The sequence below is a fragment of the Canis lupus genome, chromosome 2, assembly GCF_003254725.2.
Source record: "Canis lupus dingo isolate Sandy chromosome 2, ASM325472v2, whole genome shotgun sequence".
Lineage (NCBI taxonomy): Eukaryota > Metazoa > Chordata > Mammalia > Carnivora > Canidae > Canis > Canis lupus.
This window is the reverse complement of record NC_064244.1, coordinates 17,280,468-17,301,988: the sequence shown is the minus strand read 5'-3', so window position 1 is coordinate 17,301,988 and position 21,521 is coordinate 17,280,468. Positions and strand designations below refer to the sequence as shown.

The 21,521-nt window shown below is 41.7% G+C and overlaps 1 protein-coding gene across 7 annotated transcripts in view; it reads left to right on the top strand.

Moving 5' to 3' along the window:
* CACNB2 (calcium voltage-gated channel auxiliary subunit beta 2) overlaps positions 1-21,521 on the top strand; it is a 380,949-nt gene that overhangs the window by 121,541 nt on the left and 237,887 nt on the right. The window contains exon 1 of one of the 7 annotated variants that reach the window (XM_025445594.3): positions 2,074-2,647. The exons of the other annotated variants lie outside the window; for them this stretch is intronic. Within the exon in view, the coding sequence (XP_025301379.1) occupies positions 2,600-2,647 (48 nt within the window). The 5' untranslated portion in view covers positions 2,074-2,599. Of the gene's footprint in view, positions 1-2,073; positions 2,648-21,521 lie in introns of those variants that run through there. 7 annotated transcript variants of the gene reach the window in all.

Here is a 21,521-nt window from a genome sequence, read left to right as displayed (position 1 = left end):
ATTTTCTTCACATTCAATATAAACCAAATTTATTTTGTATATATATTTATATATTTGGCATATAATTTTCTGTGCTTTTGCCTCTATTGTCACATTGCCTGGAATGCTTTCGAACCTCATTTTTACACTGGGTGCAATTCTACATACTCATTCTGCAAAGAGCAACCCATATTCCCAAGTTAGTAGTCCTTCCAGGGATAGGTAGGAGCTGTATCAGTGGTATTCCCAGAACACTCAAATTCTGTGTTCTCTTTCCTTTGTTTTGTTTTAGGTCCCTAGAGACAGGTAGGGACTATATTTTATTCATTTCCTATTTCGAGCACCCAACACAGTGGTGAGCAAATAGAAGGTGCTTGATAAATGCTTGCTGAATCAAATTGGTGCTTGGCATCCTTTCATAGATTCTTGAATGACAAGGTGGGTGGAATCTCTAATGAACTGTGGATCTCTCTCATTTTGTGTTTAATAATATCAGCGTTAATAAAAAGTTATTAACTGATTCTGTTAATAATCAGTTAACAACTGATTGTTAATAATCAGTCTGATTTTTGAGAATCAGAATCAGAGAATCAAAATCAGAATCATGGAAGAAATCATATCTCCAACATTTTCCTCTTATTCTAACTTAGAGTTAATGTTAATTCTTTATTTTTATTCAGTTATTCTAGTAAATGTGTTCTAGATGAGACGGATGAAGGGTCTTCAAGAAAAGGTCTAAATTTGAATTATATTCTCTATCACTAACTATGTTTCTCACTAAAGTTTCTTCAAGAAATCAAATTGATTTCTTACCTACTGGGAATGTATCCTGGATGGTCCAGGAGGTATTGAGATTTTGTTTGTTTGCTTTTCCCAATGCCTCCTTTACAAGCACATTTGCAATGTAGTTCAGACATTTTATTTTATTCTAGGCTTCTGATATAATCCCAAAGGTAACCTAATTGTCTATCTATAATTTATTCATTATTTCCCTTTTGAACCTTCCAATACATGGAGGATTAATTAGTCTATGAGAAAGCTGTAGAATTTTCACAGACTAGATAAATTACCAGGCATAGTAATACTTTTGCTTACGTTACTCATAGACAAAACACTTGACCATGTGGGGCCTTAGTTACTTTATTAGTGAAATGAGAACATTGAAATGAGGCAGGGGTTTTGTTTTGTTTTAATCTCTAACAGGCTCCTGGACTATTCATAATAATAAAGATTTGTTACTATAAATCATAGGTTTTAAGGAAATATTGGAGAAGTGTTGGCCTCCTCGTAGGCTGGCACTGTCTAGGGCCCTAATGAACATAACATGATGGTGAGTGATCTTCATCCATGACTTGAAATAGTTAACCTGCCTCCTCAAGTGGCACCAGTATCTGAAGGGACCTGGGCATGGGGGCACGTGTGCATCCATAGCCGTGGCACACTAACGGGCCATATGAATCATTGCTAATTAGAACGGTTGATACCATACAAATCAGTAGTTTTATCCCCCAGATGCCTGTTAATAATTCATCTCTTCAGGTGTGACACGCACAAAGGCCTTTTAGGAAGAACGATAGGATCAGCTCAGCCCCTGCAAACCGTGTCTTTAGAGAAGGACGTAAATTATAGCTTGCGAGGACCATTCATTTGTAAGATCTGGTGCTTTGCAGGCAGCCTTATTCAGCTCCTCATATCTAAATCATAGGTGAGATATCATCTAATTAATTATATTATCTGACTCCTTACGTCTGACTCTGATCGGATCTGCTTACCGGGGTTGTGTGTAGTGAGTGTGCCTTCATGTAGGAAGTGAGTCCTTGGCCGTGAGCGAAAAGAGAAAAAGGAACCTGTTTGGCTGCAGTGGCTGAGTGATGGGGTCCTGAGGCCACTTCCTCCGGTTGGTGGGGAACACGTACTGCAGGACAAAGCGTCTGACAGTGTGGAGGGTGGCTCTGTAGTCCTAGGCATCCGGAGTGAATTAGAGTCTGGACTCTGTGATTTTTCAGGAGACAGGGAGGAGGGAGGAGCTGCAGATCAGATATGCCTGGAGCGTTCGCGGGGTGACCGCGAAGCAGGGACGCTGCTGCCACTCCGAGCTCTGGGAAGGAGGCGGTGATGGCAGCGCAGCCGCGGGGGCAGCGGCGCGGGGGGCAGGAGCAGGAGCGGCATCAGGGGTAGGCCTCCCCTCGCAGCCCGCGGGGGGCTGCGGCCTTGCAAGGGGCCAGAGGCTCCCCGACGCTGGCCAGTGCCCCGAGCTGAGAATGGCTACTGTGACCATGTGGCCCAGAAACTCTCCTGATCCGGACGGTCGCACGCGTGTGCCCGTAAGAGTTATTTCAGGAAAATAAATTCTCCTCTGGGTAGATGTCTGGTGGGTAGACAACTCCCTGCAGAAGATCCCAGATTCCCCGAGAAAGGGAAAACAAAGTTTTGGCATGCTTGCCGGACCGGCGGGTGTTTTTAGGAGCTACCTGGGAGGCAGAAGCTGAGTGCCCATCGGCCCCGTGCCTCTTACCTGGGAGGACAAGGTGGGAAGCAATGGACAGTGGCTCTGATGAGCCCAGAAGGCACAGCGCAGCTCGGTGAAGCCACACGCTGACTGCGTTCGGCACCGCTCTTCATGCAGTGCTGTGGGCTGGTGCATCGGCGGCGAGTCCGGGTGTCCTATGTAAGTTGCTGTTGCTGTGCAATTGCAGCCGGGGCTGCAGATCCGATTCGTGTCTGTCTGGTGCATGTTGCCTCTTTCCGATGCCTTGAATCCCTGTGCTCAGGATCGGCCAGAGAATCAATCATTTGTACTACGAGTTTCCGAGGCACCTGAGGTCTAGGAGATTCTGAGATGCCCCCCCCGCCCCCACCCCGAGATTTTTTTTTTTTTTAATAGATCTCCGGTGCCGTGTTACTTTGCTAAGATGGGCAATAACTTGCGCGGGGGACCGTGTGGCCAGTCCATTGTCTCCGAGCTCTGTGTCCATGCAGACCAGTTGATAGCCTCTTTTACCTAAAGGAGTCCTGTTCTCGTCTTTGAATGACGGCAGGAGGAGAATCTCTTTTAGAGAGAAATGCTATGGAGTTGGTGAAATTAAAGATAGCCACAGAGGCTACTATTAAATCCCATTCGGAACGGCTGCAGGGAAACAGTAGATGATAATCACTTGACGGATGACACAGCTGTTGCAGCAACGCCGGCGTTTGCAGCAGCTTTATCGTTCTGTGACTGTTTCACTGAAATAGCCCTTATTTCACAGACCTGCTGTGTTTTGCAAAATGGCTGTCTGAGTATTAAATCCTACAAGGCAGGCTTGCACACACACTCAAGTATCACTACTTAACGTGATGGGATGCTAATTGAAGTGTGCCGTGCAGCACGCTAGCCGCCAAGCTCGCAGGAGGCGCTGGCTTTATTTGCTACTCCTTGTGCATGTGGCTGCTTCATTTTCAGGGACTGATGTGAAAGAGGATGAGAGGTTTACGCAGGCTGGCCAAACTGCAGTGCTGAAACGCCTGACACTGGTTTGAGATTCCTGGCTGCAGAACACGTGGAAATTCCACAAAGGCAGCTAATCACTCCTTCCGGGTGTAACGTAAAGAAACCTGTGACCTTGGAAAATTGGCCCTGGAAAAGACCTGTGTGATGCTGCCAGGACTAACAAGGTCAAAATCTGATAGGATCTAAATAATAAAGTTGAGGATTGGGAGTTGGAGGGAGAGGGAGGGAGAGCTCTATTCCCATCAGGTGGTAAGAGGTAATGTTCAGCTTCGTTAAATAGGGAGAAGCGTATGTAAGAAGCCCCCCGAAATTTTAAGGAGTTTTGTAATTGTTATGTATTCGGCGCTGTTTGTCTTTTGAATGCAACAGTTGACACGTAAGGATAGATGTAGTACTGAGATAGCCGGCAAGGATTATTAAAGACGACATCTGCAGAGATTGATGTGGGTTCTTTTCCCAAGAGAAAAATTAATTGCTTTTTAATAGGATTTGCGGGAGGTGAGGGGTGCGAAAGTGTTAGAAAGTTTTTAAAGTGTTAAAATTATCCACATAAAGAAAATCTGATAAGTAATTTGAGATTAAAACCCCTTATTTTTATGGAATAACGAAGGCTGACAGTTCCCTAGCTTTATGTATTTGTTTACCCTTATATACTGAATTAGAAGGAATCTGTGGTTATATGGCCTCTTGAATAGAGGAATTTTGAAATAAGGCCTCAAACAAAGTAATCCTCTTGGCCCTACTTATTTTTGTCCTTTTCCTGACATTGAACATGTAAATAAATGGAAGAGACAGCTTGATGGGTATTTTTTTGGACTATTAACTTTAAGTTTAGGAGACTTGAATCATTGCTCTCTCTCAAACTTTTTCCCCCCTGCATTTTGGTTAAGGGATGATGAAACAAACACACAGCACAACAATATTTTAAAGATAAACGAAATATACACTTTGGTGGCTAGAAATGAATTTTCCTTTCTTTTAGAACATATATCTCTTGGGAACCCTAACCTGTAACCCACCTGCTCTGCTTTAGCCTCTTAGCATTGGCTGTTTAGAGAGAGCCGGCCCGAAGCTAGAGGCATATAAAATCTGAAACATTTCATTTCCTTGGAGGAAGGAGCAGAACCCTCTACGAATATATCTGCCTGTGAGCTCTCATTTGCCTATAAAGCAGATGTCATGTGGAGTCTGGAAGCTGCCCACTGAATGGTCAGGGGCATAACGGGGCAGAGGGCAGGCCAAACCTGGATATAGTAGCAGGGGCTGGGGCCTTGTCCATTAAATGTCCTTTAGGTGGACTGTCCTGGTGTCCTTTCTCCAGTCATTGTCCATTTCAGAGGATGATGGCTTAGACCAGGCCAGTACTGAATTCTACCTGAAACTTGGGAATTTAAAGTGTGTATAAATAAAAAATATATTTATTAGCTGTAACATACAAATTGATGTGTTTTGTCTGTGTGTGTGTGTGTGTGTGTGTGTGTGTGAGTCCTCCACTAGTTCTACCATCCTTTTTTTTTTTTTTTTTTTTTTTTGAGGATGACAGCTTCCTTAAGAATGCCTCCTACTCTAACGTTGTCTCAGGAAGAGTATGAAAGTTACGTGGGTTTTGAATAAAGTTATGTACATATGCCATAGTTCCTCATTTCTAGGTTTTTATCTTCCACGGCTGTCCCCTTTATTAGAGCCTCTCCCCCGATTTGCATCACGCTGCCTCTATATTCAAAAATATTCTGTGAGTGGCACCTGCCCTGCAGGCTGTGGCCCCTTTCTTTCTCTATGAGACTCAACGCATAAGCCTCTCCTTGGCATTCGCCTGTGAATTCAAGATCTAGTCTTCGTTATTTGGTTTACACCAAATGATCATTCTTTTTGAACCCCGCTTCATTTGTCAGGAAAAATTCCTATTTTTATCTGAACTGTCTTGCTATTTTTTATCATATTGAATGACATGAAAACCTGTCAGCTGAATAAATAGCTTAAAAGGATGTATAAGCATAGTAAGCCCTGTGTGCACCCCTCTGAAACACTTCTAAAATACTGACATTTGCATGCATTGGGAGCAGAGATTGATACTCTTTTCGCTAAACTTGCTATTGAAGTACAGCTTCTCCACAGAAGAGGGCAAAAATCTTAAGCATCGATCTTTTTTTTTCTTTTTTTTTAAGATTTATTTATTATTTTGAGAGAGAGAGTGAGAGACAGAGGGAGAGAAACTCAAGTAGACTCTCCACTTAGTCCTATTCATGGCTTGATCTCACCTTGAGCCACCCTGAGGTCAAGACAAGCAAAAATCAAGAGTCAGATGCTTGGGGCACCCGGGTAGCTCAGTGGTTGAGCATCTCCCTTTGGCTCAGGTCATGACTCCAGGGTCCTGGGATCGAGTCCCACATCAGGCTCCCTGCAGGAAGCCTGCTTCTACCTCTGTCTGTGTCTCTGCCTCTCTTTGTGTGTGTCTCATGAATAAATAAATAAAATCTTAAAAAAAAAAAAAGTCAAACATGTAACTGACCAAGCCACCCAGGCGTGCCCCATAAGTGTCGATCTTGACCAAAGCTCACAGGGTGACCAAGCCCATGTAACCAGCACTAAAACCAAGAAACCAAACGATATCAAGACCCTCATCCTCCCTTCTACTCCAACTGACCACCTCCCCCCACCCTGGGTATCTACGAATCTGGCTTCTAACATCATGGATTAGTTGTTCCTATTTCTGAATTATATACAAATGGACTTACACAATATATACTGTTTTTGTTCAGTTTGTGCTGTTCATTATTATATTTATGAGATTAATCCATGTGGCCGCCAGCCCATTCATTCTCATTGCTGTATAGCATTCCATCACATAGCTGTACCATAATTTAATTATCCATCTGACTGTTGATAGGCATTAGGTTGTTTCCAGTTTAGGGCTTTTATAAATACTGTTTCTTTTAAAGATTTTTTAATTTTTTATTTATTCATGATAGAGAGAAAGAGAGGGAGGGAGGGAGGGAGAGATACAGGCAGAGGGAGAAGCAGGCTCCATGCTGGGAGCCCGATGCAGGACTCAATCCTGGACCCTGGGATCACGACCTGAACTGATGGCAGATGCTCAACTGATGAGCCACCCAGGGATCCCCCAAATATTGTTTCTATAAACATTTGTGACATGCCATTTTGTGGATATTTACGTATTATGTATGCATTTCTATTGAATATGAAACTAGTGATGAAATTGCCAAGTTATGGAATGAATACACACACACACACACACACACACATTCAGCCTAAGGTGATACTGGTAAACCACTTCCCAGAGTAGTTCAATCAATTTGCACTCCTGCTAAGAGTGCCTCACCAAAACTTGGTGCCATCTCTTACATTTTAGCCAGCCTGGTGAATGTGTACAAGCATGCCATTATGGTGTTACTTGGCATTTCTCTGATGACTAATGAAATCAAGCACCTTCTTATATATTTATTGACCATTTGGACATTCTCTTTCGTGAGGTATTTGTTCAAGTCCTTACCTCTTTTTCTATGAGAGTATTAGTTTTTTGAAGCTTTTTTTGTTCAGAAAAGAACAGCAGAGCACCTGGCTGGCTCAGTGAGTGGAGTGTGCAACTCTTGATCTTGGAGTTAGTTGTGGGTTTGAGCCCCACACTGGGTGCAGAGATTATTTTTAAAAATGATCTTAAAAACAAAACAAAACAGGAGGAAGAAAAGCAACTGGTGATTAGAAAACAAAATGATTGGAGGCAAAGTGGTATATATAGACACCATTAGAATGTGGATTCAGGCTAACCTGAGTGTGATTCTTGATATTGTCATTTATTTACTTTGTGATAGTTGGAGATTCTTTTCTTTCTGACCCCCACTTTACCCATCTATATAATTGGGAAAAAAGAAAAAGTTTGTAGGGTTATTTTGGGTGTTGAAATTTTTGTCAGCACCTGGTATATTGCCTGATAAATAGTTATTTTTTCCAAAACTGGAGCCACTGTGAAATGAGATCATGAGGCAGTGGTGGTAGGGGATGGTAGGGAAAACATGGTGGGCAACTGCTCTTAACTGGCTGCTTACTGCCTGGGTTAGTTACTAAAGGTCTTGAAAAGCTTTGACAAATGGGTTAAGTGGTGGAGAATGACTTAGTCTATTACCAGTCTCTTCTAAGAGCACTCTGTCCTTGGTATATGATCACTTCTGAACTTTAAGAGCACGTCAGTGGGTTGACATCACCAAATGATGTTACTTTTGTATAAATATTTGACCCTTGAGTGACACAGGTTTGAACTGAGTGGGTCCACTTTCAATAAATACAGATTTTTTTCAATGAATACAGTATTGTGAATATGTTTTCTGTTGACTTTCTCAATAACATTTTCTTTTCTTAGCTTACTTTATTGTTATAATGCAATATATAATACCTATAGCATACAAAATATGTGTTAATCGACTGCTTAAATTATCAGTAAGGCTTCCAGTCAACAGAAGACTATTAGTAGTTAGGTTTGGGGGGAATCAGAAGTTAAACATGGATTTTCAACTACGTTGTGGGAGGGAGGGTGGTTCAGTATCCCAACCCCCATATTGTTCAGGGATTAATGGTATTACATAATTTATGAGCAATTCAGTACTCTAGATAAATTCTGATTGTTACTATTACCGGATGCATAATCATATAGTATTTTATGGAGTTTACAAAATACTTTTATGGCCATCATTTCATTTGATGTTAAAGCAACCTTCAAGGCAAGCCAAGTGACAATCTCACTATCCTTTAGATCAAGAAACTTCAAATGAGAGAAATAAACTATTGCCACCAGAATCCAGTAGGGACCAACCTGAGATTTAAAGTAAAATGTATTCTTATCCACATACTGTGTTTTGTGTGTCTTGTTTGGGATATATTTCTAAGTTTAAATAATGGGATTAAAATCAAATTTGTTTAATGCTAACATTTTGTAGTACTTCGGAGTATAAAAATCAATTATTGAACTTAAGAAATGCTGAAGTACCTATTAATGAGATTTCTTGGTAGTAGCATTGTAGGTGATATGCTTTTTGACTTAGAGTTTTCTCTCACAGTGTATACTTGATCTACTGATCAGAATTGTCTTCACTAGTTAAAGTAAGTTCAAAGTATGCATTTATTATAATATGCCTTGGAAAAATATGTTTTTCATGGAAAATAACATTTTAAAGAGTTTTTGGTGACATCAATTCTGTCCTTTCACACATAAAAGAATAAGATTCATATGTATAGTATATATATGTATATATGTATGTTTGTGTATGTGTATATATATATTTACATGCCTTAAATCACTTGGAGCTTTTCCAACTATGTCTTAAGATGTTCCTTTTTTTAAGATTTATTTACTTATTTGAGAGAGAGAGCATGGTGGGAAGAGGAGCAGAGGAAGAGAGTCTTAAACAGACTCCACACTTAGCGGGGAGCCTGACACAGGACTCAATCTCACAACCCTGAGATCATGACCAGAGCCAAAGCCAGAGCCGGATGCTTAATTGTCTGTGCCACCTAGGTGTCCTTGTCATATTTAAGATGTTCTTGAAGAATAATATTTGGTGCTTAACACCTGTGTGTCTTCTAAAGTCATATTTATATATATTTTCCCTAGCCTATTCTTAAAGGTATTTTCTCAAGAGATTGCTGACTTTTCGGGTTTGGGACTGCATGTTTTTAATAGCTTTTAGTTTCATCCATTTTAAAATCCTTAATTTGACCCTTCAAATTTTTTAAGGTGCCATTAAACCTAAAAAAAAAAAAATTTAAACTAACGTTCATCTCTCTGGGATGTGAAAATACCCTTCAGTAGATATATATTTGCATCAGAGCAGTAGACCCCAGCTTCAGAAATGGCAACCACAAATGTTTGAAGTGTTTCACAATAAAAAATACTACTGGATGATTTAATTTTTTAGAGCTTTAAGTTTTGCCTTATTTATAAGCTTCAGTGCATCAGGACATCTTTTTTTTTTAAGATCTTATTTTAGTGAGCGCATGTGTGCACGAGAGCAGGGGGGGAGGGGCAGAGAGAGGGTGAGAATCTCAAGCAGACTCCGTGTGGAGTGGGGAGCCCTACTTGATCTCACAACCCCGAGATCATGATTTGAGCCGAAACCAAGAGCCAAGTGCTTAACTGACTGAGCCACCCAGGTGCCCGAGGACATCTTATTAATAGAAAACGAGATAGAAGAACATGCTTATGAATGTGAAGGAGCACAGGGGAGAAGATGAAATTAAGTTAGCAGTTTGTATCCTCCGGGTAGGTATAGGGAATGAGCTTGTTGATGAAATGTCAGAGGCACAGGGCCTCCAGTTGCTTTAAAGCCTTCTTAGCACATTTCTGGTTTTGTCACTCACTGTTTTCCCTTCCTATTGGAGAGGCAATTTGTTTTTGTTTGTTTATTTTTAGGAAGATCACATTTTTTTCAGCTCTATTGAGGTATAATTGACAAAATTGTAAGATATTTAAATCGTACATCATGATGATTTGACCTATGTATACAACATTGTGAAAAGGTTTCTCCCATCTAGTTCATTAACACATCCATCACCTTACATATATATCGCATGTGTGTGAGAGTATTTAAATTCCATCGTCTTAACAGATTTCAATTATACAATACAGTGTTATTGGCTGTAGTCACCATGTCCTACATTAGGTCCTCAGACCTTATTTATCTTACTGCTGAAAGTTTGTATCCTATGATCAACGTCTTTCTATTTTCCCTACTCCCCAGCTCCTGCCAACCACTTTTCTACTTTATTTTTCTATGGCTTTCTTTTTTTTTTTCTTTTTTCTTTTTTTTTTTTCGTTTCCACATATAAGTGATACCACGTATCTGTCTTTGTCAGGCTTTGATCACTTAGCATAATGTTTTCAAATTCCATCTATGTTGTCACAAGTGGCAGGACTTCTTTTTTTCATAGCTGAATGATATTCCATTATATGTGTGTATCTCACATCTTCTTTATTCCATTGTGTAAGTGTATGTGTGTGTATGTGTGTGTGTGCATGTGTGTCACATCTTTATCCTGTCCTCTGATGATGGATGATTACATAGTTCTGATATCCTGGCCACTGCAAATAATGACATAATGAACATGGAGTGTGGAAAAGCAATTTATTTTTCTTATTATTGTTATTCCTTTTTTTTTTTTTTAGAGAGGAAGAGAGAGAGGGATAGGTGAAAGGGGGAGAGAGAGAGAATCCTAAGCAGACTCCATGCCCAGTGTGGAGCCCTACATGGGGCTCCATCTGACCACTCTGAGGTCATGACATGAGCTGAAATCAAGAGTCAGACACTTAACCAACTGAACTACCTTGGGGCCCCAAGAGACAATTTAATATGTGAATGACAGACTCTGGAGCAGAGGCCTAAAATTTGTGCACTGTAAACCCTTGGGCAAGCCAGTCCATCACTCTGCACCTCAATTTCCCTTTCTGTTAAGTGAAGAATATTTTTTTTTTTATTTTTTTTTTTTTTTAATTTATTTTTTTATTGGTGTTCAATTTACTAACATACAGAATAACACCCAGTGCCCGTCACCCATTCACTCCCACCCCCCGCCCTCCTCCCCTTCTACCACCCCTAGTTCGTTTCCCAGAGTTAGCAGTCTTTATGTTCTGTCTCCCTTTCTGATATTTCCCACACATTTCTTCTCCCTTCCCTTATTTTCCCTTTCACTATTATTTATATTCCCCAAATGAATGAGAACATATAATGTTTGTCCTTCTCTGACTGACTTACTTCACTCAGCATAATACCCTCCAGTTCCATCCACGTTGAAGCAAATGGTGGGTATTTGTCATTTCTAATAGCTGAGTAATATTCCATTGTATACATAAACCACATCTTCTTTATCCATTCATCTTTCGTTGGACACCGAGGCTCCTTCCACAGTTTGGCTATCGTGGCCATTGCTGCTAGAAACATCGGGGTGCAGGTGTCCCGGCGTTTCATTGCATTTGTATCTTTGGGGTAAATCCCCAACAGTGCAATTGCTGGGTCGTAGGGCAGGTATATTTTTAACTGTTTGAGGAACCTCCACACAGTTTTCCAGAGTGGCTGCACCAGTTCACATTCCCACCAACAGTGTAAGAGGGTTCCCTTTTCTCCGCATCCTCTCCAACAGTTGTTGTTTCCTGCCTTGTTAATTTTCCCCATTCTCACTGGTGTGAGGTGGTATCTCATTGTAGTTTTCATTTGTATTTCCCTGATGGCAAGTGATGCAGAGCATTTTCTCATATGCATGTTGGCCATGTCTATGTCTTCCTCTGTGAGATTTCTGTTCATGTCTTTTGCCCATTTCATGATTGGATTGTTTGTTTCTTTGGTGTTGAGTTTAATAAGTTCTTTATAGATCTTGGAAACTAGCCCTTTATCTGATATGTCATTTGCAAATATCTTCTCCCATTCTGTAGGTTGTCTTTGAGTTTTGTTGACTGTATCCTTTGCTGTGCAAAAGCTTCTTATCTTGATGAAGTCCCAATAGTTCATTTTTGCTTTTGTTTCTTTTGCCTTCGTGGATGTATCTTGCAAGAAGTTACTATGGCCGAGTTCAAAAAGGGTGTTGCCTGTGTTCTTCTCTAGGATTTTGATGGAATCTTGTCTCACATTTAGATCTTTCATCCATTTTGAGTTTATCTTTGTGTATGGTGAAAGAGAGTGGTCTAGTTTCATTCTTCTGCATGTGGATGTCCAATTTTCCCAGCACCATTTATTGAAGAGACTGTCTTTCTTCCAATGGATAGTCTTTCCTCCTTTATCGAATATTAGTTGCCCATAAAGTTCAGGGTCCACTTCTGGATTCTCTATTCTGTTCCACTGATCTATGTGTCTGTTTTTGTGCCAGTACCACACTGTCTTGATGACCACAGCTTTGTAGTACAACCTGAAATCTGGCATTGTGATGCCCCCAGATATGGTTTTCTTTTTTAAAATTCCCCTGGCTATTCGGGGTCTTTTCTGATTCCACACAAATCTTAAAATAATTTGTTCTAACTCTCTGAAGAAAGTCCATGGTATTTTGATAGGGATTGCATTAAACGTGTATATTGCCCTGGGTAACATTGACATTTTCACAATATTAATTCTGCCAATCCATGAGCATGGAATATTTTTCCATCTCTTTGTGTCTTCCTCAATTTCTTTCAGAAGTGTTCTATAGTTTTGAGGGTATAGATCCTTTACATCTTTGGTGAGGTTTATTCCTAGGTATCTTATGCTTTTGGGTGCAATTGTAAATGGGATTGACTCCTTAATTTCTCTTTCTTCAGTCTCATTGTTAGTGTATAGAAATGCCACTGACTTCTGGGCATTGATTTTGTATCCTGCCACGCTACCGAATTGCTGTATGAGTTCTAGCAATCTTGGGGTGGAGACTTTTGGGTTTTCTATGTACAGTATCATGTCATCGGCGAAGAGGGAGAGTTTGACTTCTTCTTTGCCAATTTGAATGCCTTTAATGTCTTTTTGTTGTCTGATTGCTGAGGCTAGGACTTCCAGTACTATGTTGAATAGCAGTGGTGAGAGTGGACATCCCTGTCTTGTTCCTGATCTTAGGGGAAAGGCTCCCAGTGCTTCCCCATTGAGAATGATATTTGCTGTGGGCTTTTCGTAGATGGCTTTTAAGATGTCGAGGAATGTTCCCTCTATCCCTACACTCTGAAGAGTTTTGATCAGGAATGGATGCTGTATTTTGTCAAATGCTTTCTCTGCATCCAATGAGAGGATCATATGGTTCTTGGTTTTTCTCTTGCTGATATGATGAATCACATTGATTGTTTTACGGGTGTTGAACCAGCCTTGTGTCCCAGGGATAAATCCTACTTGGTCATGGTGAATAATTTTCTTAATGTACTGTTGGATCCTATTGGCCAGTATCTTGTTGAGAATTTTTGCATCCATGTTCATCAGGGATATTGGTCTGTAATTCTCCTTTTTGGCGGGGTCTTTGTCTGGCTTTGGAATTAAGGTGATGCTGGCTTCATAGAACGAATTTGGAAGTACTCCATCTCTTTCTATCTTTCCAAACAGCTTTAGGAGAATAGGTATGATTTCTTCTTTAAACGTTTGATAAAATTCTCCTGGGAAGCCATCTGGCCCTGGACTCTTGTGTCTTGGGAGGTTTTTGATGACTGCTTCAATTTCCTCCCTGGTTATTGGCCTGTTCAGGTTTTCTATTTCTTCCTGTTCCAGTTTTGGTAGTTTGTGGCTTTCCAGGAATGCGTCCATTTCTTCTAGATTGCTTAATTTATTGGCGTATAGCTGTTCATAATATGTTTTTAAAATCGTTTGTATTTCCTTGGTGTTGGTAGTGATCTCTCCTTTCTCATTCATGATTTTATTAATTTGAGTCTTCTCTCTCTTCTTTTTAATAAGGCTGGCTAATGGTTTATCTATCTTATTAATTCTTTCAAAGAACCAACTCCTGGTTCTGTTGATCTGTTCCACAGTTCTTCTGGTCTCGATTTCGTTGAGTTCTGCTCGAATCTTTATTAACTCCCTTCTTCTCTTGGGTGTAGGATCTATTTGCTGTTTTTTCTCTAGCTCCTTTATGTGTAAGGTTAGCTTTTGTATTTGAGTTCTTTCCAGTTTTTGAATGGATGCTTGTATTGCGATGTATTTCCCCCTTAGGACTGCTTTTGCTGCATCCCAAAGATTTTGAACGGTTGTATCTTCATTCTCATTAGTTTCCATGAATCTTTTTAATTCTTCCTTAATTTCCTGGTTGACCCTTTTATCTTTTAGCAGGATGGTCCTTAACCTCCATGTGTTTGAGGTCCTTCCAAACTTCTTGTTGTGATTTAGTTCTAATTTCAAGGCATTATGGTCCGAGAATATGCAGGGGACAATCCCAATCTTTTGGTATCGGTTCAGACCCGATTTGTGACCCAATATGTGGTCTATTCTGGAGAAAGTTCCATGTGCGCTTGAGAAGAATGTGTATTCGGTTGAGTTTGGATGTAAAGTTCTGTAGATATCTGTGAAATCCATCTGGTCCAGTGTATCATTTAAAGCTCTCGTTTCTTTGGAGATGTTTTGCTTAGAAGACCTATCGAGTATAGAAAGAGCTAGATTGAAGTCACCAAGTATAAGTGTATTATTATCTAAGTATTTCTTCACTTTGGTTAATAATTGATTTATATATTTGGTAGCTCCCACATTCGGAGCATATATATTGAGGATTGTTAAGTCCTCTTGTTGAATAGATCCTTTAAGTATGATATAGTGTCCCTCTTCATCTCTCACTACAGTCTTTGGGGTAAATTTTAGTTTATCTGATATAAGGATGGCTACCCCTGCTTTCTTTTGAGGACCATTCGAATGGTAAATGGTTCTCCAACCTTTTATTTTCAGGCTGTAGGTGTCCTTCTGTCTAAAATGAGTCTCTTGTAGACAGCAAATAGATGGGTCCTGCTTTTTTATCCAGTCTGAAACCCTGCGCCTTTTGATGGGGTCATTAAGCCCGTTCACATTCAGAGTTACTATTGAGAGATAGGAGTTTAGTGTCATCATGATATCTATTCAGTCTTTGTTTTTGTGGACTGTTCCACTGAACTTCTTCTTAAAGGGGAATTTTAAGAGTCCCCCTTAAAATTTCTTGCAGAGCTGGTTTGGAGGTCACATATTCTTTTAGTTGCTGCCTGTCTTGGAAGCTCTTTATCTCTCCTTCCATTTTGAATGAGAGCCTTGCTGGATAAAGTATTCTTGGTTGCATGTTCTTCTCCTTTAGGACCCTGAATATATCCTGCCAGCCCTTTCTGGCCTGCCAGGTCTCTGTGGAGAGGTCTGCTGTTACCCTAATACTCCTCCCCATAAAAGTCAGGGATTTCTTGTCTCTTGCTGCTTTAAGGATCTTCTCCTTATCTTTGGAATTTGCAAGCTTCACAATTAAATGTCGAGGTGTTGAACGGTTTTTATTGATTTTAGGGGGGGATCTCTCTATTTCCTGGATCTGAATGCCTGTTTCCCTTCCCAGATTAGGAAAGTTTTCAGCTAGAATTTGTTCAAATACATATTCTGGCCCTCTGGCCCTTTCGGCGCCCTCGGGAACCCCAATTAAACGTAGGTTTTTCTTCCTCAGGCTGTCGTTTATTTCCCTTAATCTATCTTCATGGTCTTTTAATTGTTTGTCTCTTTTTTCCTCAGTTTCCCTCTTTGCTATCAACTTGTCTTCTATGTCACTCACTCGTTCTTCCACCTCGTTAACCCTCGTCGTTAGGACTTCTAGTTTGGATTGCATCTCATTCAATTGATTTTTAATTTCTGCCTGATTAGCTCTAAATTCTGCAGTCATGAAGTCTCTTGAGTCCTTTATACTTTTTTCTAGAGCCACCAGTAGCTGTATAATAGTGCTTCTGAATTGGCTTTCTGACATTGAATTGTAATCCAGATTTTGTAACTCTGTGGGAGAGAGGACTGTTTCTGATTCTTTCTTTTGAGGTGAGGTTTTCCTTCTAGTCATTTTGCTCAGTGCAGAGTGGCCAAAAGCAAATTGTATTGGGAAAAAGAGAAAAAGAGAGGAGAGAAAGAAGGAAAGAAAAGAGAAAGAGAAAAAAAAGGGAAGAAAAGAAAAAAAAAACGAGAAAAAAAAAAAGAAGAAAAAGAGAAAGAAAAAGAAAGGAGAAAAAAAGGGGGTGGGGGAAGGAAACAAATCAAAAAGCAAAACAAAACAAAAACAAAAACAAAACAAAAAAAAAAAAAAAAAAAAGAACCACAGGGGAGTATCTTCTGATTCTGTGTACTTTAAGTCCCTTGGCTTCTCCTGGAAGTTGTCCGTCTAGCTGATCTTCTGGGGGAGGGGCCTGTTGTGCTGGTTTTCAGGTGTTAGCAGTTGGGGGAGCTGCTGTGCCCCTGCCTGGTGCAGGGCTCGGTGGGGGTTGTTTACCCCGTGAGGCCGCAGGAGGAACAGCCCCAGTGGCGGGGCAGCTCTGGAAACCTGGAGTCAGCTCCGGCAGGAACTCCGTCTGCAGGGCCTGGAGGCTCCGGGCGGGGCCGCTGATGTGCTCAGCTGGGGCAGGAGCGTCCTTGCTGTCCTGGGCCCTCCCGGCCTCTGCCTGTCCCGGGGGAGGCGGGATCCTGGGCTGTGTCCCGGCGCCCTGTGCTCCGGAGCCTGCGCTGGTGGATTCGCGCTCCCGGGCCGCGCAACCCCCTCCGCGGAGCTGCCGCCCGAGCCCCTCCGAGCTGCTCCTGGAACCGCGCAGCCCCCTCCGCACGGAGCCTCTTCCTCTGCCCGAGCCCCTCCGAGCTGATCCCGGGGCCGCGCAGCCCCCTCCGCGGAGCCGCCGCCCGAGCCCCTTCAGCTGCTCCGGGTCCCGCCGGGTCCCGCCGTGCGCGCTGCAGCCCTTAGGGAGCTCGGCGCACTCTCCTGGGCGCGCAGTTGCTGTTAGTGTCCCCGGGAGCCCGAGGGCATCCCCGCCCTCCTGGGTCCTGCTCCAACTCCCTGCGAGCCCCTTTCCCCCGGGAAGGTCGGTGCAGCTCCTGCTCCTCCGGGACGGGGCTCTCCTGTCCTGGGGACACTCGCCCCGGCCTCAGCCCGGCTCCTCGCGGGGCCCCTCCCCCTTGGAGGCCTTTTGTTTCTTTATTTCTTTTTCCCCGTCTTCCTACCTTGATAGATGCGCGAACTCTTCTCACTGTTGCATTCCAGCTGGTCTCTCTTTAAATCTCAGGCCGAATTCATAGATTTTCAGGATAATTTGAAGGTTTTCTAGGTAGTTTGGTGGAGACTGGTGATTTGGAGACCCTACTCCTCCGCCATCTTGCTCCTCCCTCCTGTTAAGTGAAGAATAATGATGGAATCTTACTGGTAGGTTTGCTGTGAACATTACATGTGTTCAACTCTGAAAATAATTGGCACATAGCAAGTACTCAATTAAGTCTGAACTGTCTTAGTTAATGTAATCTCTACCTTCCTTTGCATCTGAGCACCACTTCTCCTGTGATCAGAGAGTTGCTGAGAAAGGGCTGTCACTTTCGGAAGAATGAATTCACTGTTTTAAAGAAAGGTTTTGTAAAGTTTAGTTATGGAGAGCTGCAGCAGTCGTCATCCACCTGTTCATTCATGAAGGGATTACTTAGCACCTGCTCCTTGCCCACAGCTATCCTGAAAGCTCAAAGTACGGAGAGGAAGTGAACCCTTTCATCCCTGCCTTTAGGAGGGCCTGGCTTACTGGTGGATGATACTCTTTTGGAATATTAAAATGTTTGAGCTAACTGGAGTATCCAACAATAGGAGAAAACAAATGGTCCACCACCTATAGCAGAGAATACCAAACGAGCATTAAAGAGAAGAAATTGGGCTTGTACAGAACTGACATGGAAGGAGGTCTATGTTCCGAAAGTATGTTACACACAAAAAAAGTCGGAGAGCAATGTATATGTATGTGAGTATGGTCACATTTACTCTGCATGCATTTATATCTATATTAGCGTCTGCATAAGAAGAGGTCTGCAAGGCTATACCAATGTGTGCCAAGCTCGCCGAAGTAGGATTATAGAGAGACAGGTGGGATTTTACTTTTTGTATCATGTGATATTTTGTAGTGAGCACACAATTTTTGTAATAGATAATAAGATAAATATTTTTTTAAAGATCTCATTTGTTTATTTCGGAGAGAGAGAGAGCACAAGCAGGGGGAGGGGCAGAGGGAGAAGGAGAAGCAGACTCCCCACTGAGCAGAGAGCTTGACTCCGGGTTCCATTCCAGGACCCTGAGATCATGACCTAAGAGGAAGGCAGATGCTTAACCCTCTGAGCCACAGGTGCCCCAAGATAAATACCTTTAAATTAATTGACCCTTCACCTTCTTCCAGAAAGGCTTATAAAATATAAATTAATGTATGTAATACATATTTTAGCTCTTCAGAAAACACTCCACTTGAAATGCATCGAGTGAAAACCATGCAGAAATTGAGAAATCTGTTCACCAAGAAATTGTCATAGGTACTCACAGAATTATTTTGAAATAAGAATGGGATGGGATGTGTAGATGCACTCAGTTGTGGACCAGGGTCGAGTCTTTCCCATTGCATGCTGAGAACCTGTTACACAAGGGTAGTCAAATCTTATTAAATTTATTTGCACTCTGACATGTCTTTATTGTTGGCACATTTCCTAAGCCAATAAGATCAGAAGGAAGGCACATATGAGATCTAAGCAGAGGAACGTAGATCACTTGAGAGCTATTTCCATTGGTTGATGCTGACCTAGTGAGTCTTCCTCACTAAGGCAGCACACCAGTCAGTATGGTCAGATAGTTTGAGCATTGGCCATGGTTCTGTCCCACTGTTCCAAAACACCTTCGCCCTCATGAGACCTCATGCACCTGTTTCCGTTCTTCTCTTCCCATGCCTTCTCACACGCCTGCTATATCTTTCTTTCCTCATTTATATTGGTATTCCTTCAGGCAGTCATACATCTGTATTCAATTCTCAGAGAAGCTGATGAATACCAATATGCATTTGGAAAAGGCTTAAAAGAAGGAAAACCTAAAAAAAAAAAAAATTAAAAATAGACTGATGAAGAAATGGCCAAAACAATGGAAGGAAAACTCTTCTTTGTATATGCTGATGGTGAGTGACTAAATCTCTAGGCCCCGCTGAGATCCTCCCCCCGCCCCTCAAATTTCACCCCCTTATAAACATCGAACAGCCTCCAGGAATCTGTATTTGGGAACTCCACAGGCCCTGCAAACACAACCTGTGCAAAAGTGACCCTATGGTCTCCACCCTGCTCCTACTCACCGCTGAGCCTCCTTCCACTCTCCCGCCAACACCTGCATCTCCTTGGACCTCATGAGTCAGATTGGAAGGCACTGGGATCCTTTCCGTTTGTCCAAGCCAGAAATGAATCATTTTCCCTTCACTATCTGACCCAATCAGCCATCACATACAATCACTTATACCTCAAGGGCTCTAGAATCTTCTCTCCTCTGTCCCATCTCTCTCAACCCTAGTACACCCCTCCCAGATTACTGCAGCAACCTACGGACTGGTCTTCCTGTCTTAGTTGTAATTCTTGAACAACCTTTCCAGCACATTGTAATAGCCATTGTGATTCTTCTCAAATGCAATCATGTTATTTCCTTGCCCAAAACCCCCAGTGAATTCCTATTTTCTGAAAATGTAAGAATAGTCGGGTTTTTTTTTTTTAAGATTTTTATTTATTTATTTGAGAGAGAGAGAGCACAAACGGGGAGCAGCAGAGGAAGAGGGAGAAGCAGATTCCCCACTGAGCAGGCTCCTGGATGTAGGGCGCAATCCCAGGACCCCAGGATCATGACCTGAGCCAAAGGCAGACGCTTAACCAACTGAGCCACCCAGGCAACCCTGAATATGTAAGTATAGTCTGATCAGCATGTATTATTATTATCAGCAGCCTTATCAGGCCTTTCCTGATAAGGCTCTGTTTGCCCCGAGGGCCCTAGCCCTATACACTGTCCCACTCAAGTCGCAGTGGCATTGAATGCCTGTCATTGTTCCCAGTGCCCAGTGTTCTGTGTTGCCTCTGCTCCTCAGTAGACTCTGTTCCCAAATGTGGGGCAGGTGTCCTTGCTCTTTCCTGCAACAGCACTTACTATACCATATCATAATTACTCCTCTAATTGTGCCTCTTTGAACTTAAGTTCCCTTTTCATGATTGTATCCTGATTTTCCAGCAAGAATATCTTGCCTGTGGCAGATGATCAAGATCTATTTGTTGAATGAGTAAATAAATAGTGCTGGGCAAATATGATTAAATTTTTATTTTTGGTTCCTATTGGTCATTATAACATGCAAATTTTTTATATTTATATAAATTCATTATGTACATGGGTATATGTGTGTGCAAACACACACAGCTTTGTGATGATACACAGTTAAATTCCTTGGTCTTTTCAGTATTTATAAAGTAGAAGATAAATTTTGTTGCTAGAATTTGAAACTATGTAATTATTTACACTTTAGGCCTCTTTTCCTTGTTTAGATTATATTCTGTTCATTTCTTTTAGGGATATGTAAACAAGAACCAGCTATTTACCCATGGCAAGGACCTGCTCTGAGTGCAGAGCTTGATTTAAATAATGAAATTAACCAAAATCCATAAACTAATTTAATTTTAAAACAGTGGTTACAAAATAGGTAAATGTTTTTTTAAAGTATCTTTAATCGCAGCCATTTAAAAATGAAAACACCACCGGATTAGTCTTTTGAGACCTTGAAATAAAGGCTTTAACAGCCATGTGTATTAAAAGCTGCCCCATCTTTCCCATATTAAACAAGCGGCTCCTATTTTAGATGTGTCATTCCTCCCCACCTCCCCCCATCGGAGCTCAGGCAGGTAGCACTGCTCTGATGCAGCCTTTTGTGTTGTTGGCTTAGAGGCCTTCTATTGCCAGATGACCTTTCTGCTGAATAGATCTGCTTCCCATTGAGCCAGACTCCTCTGTTTGTTCTCTTTCTTGGTATTACATTGAGATAACAGCCAATTCTCTTCTGTTTGAATCATCAGAAGTGGCTCCATTTATTGTTTACTGGGCTTTCTTTTCCCCTTGCACTTTTGTGATGAGCATATTACTGTTCTCCTCCCCATCACCAAAGGAATAAATAATTTATATAACCCACTCTGATTTCCAAACAGCAACACAGAAGAAAGGGAGTTGGGGGCAAAGTGGCTTCTCTCAGCGCTGTGACTAAGGCACTGGGTGTGTTGGAGTTTATGTATTTCTTGTCTCTCACCATTTTAGGGGGTTTAGGGGGCTATGAAGCTTCCCGACAGGAGTCATTGAGTTCTCTTTGGTCATTTCATTATTGGGAAAATTAGCTTGCTCCTTGGGGTAGATATTAGACTATGAAACATCATTGCATATGTTTCATTGCATATGTTGCAACCTTTTTTTCAACATAAATTGTTGGGACACACTCAATTTCCAGGGCATGTGGCTGAAGGAGAACAGAACAGGGTGGAGGGCAAGGGGAAGTTAAAAAAAAAGTCCACTTGAAAGATCTGAAATCTCTGTTACCCTCTCTCCCCAAGGTACATACCTCTCATCAGTCATC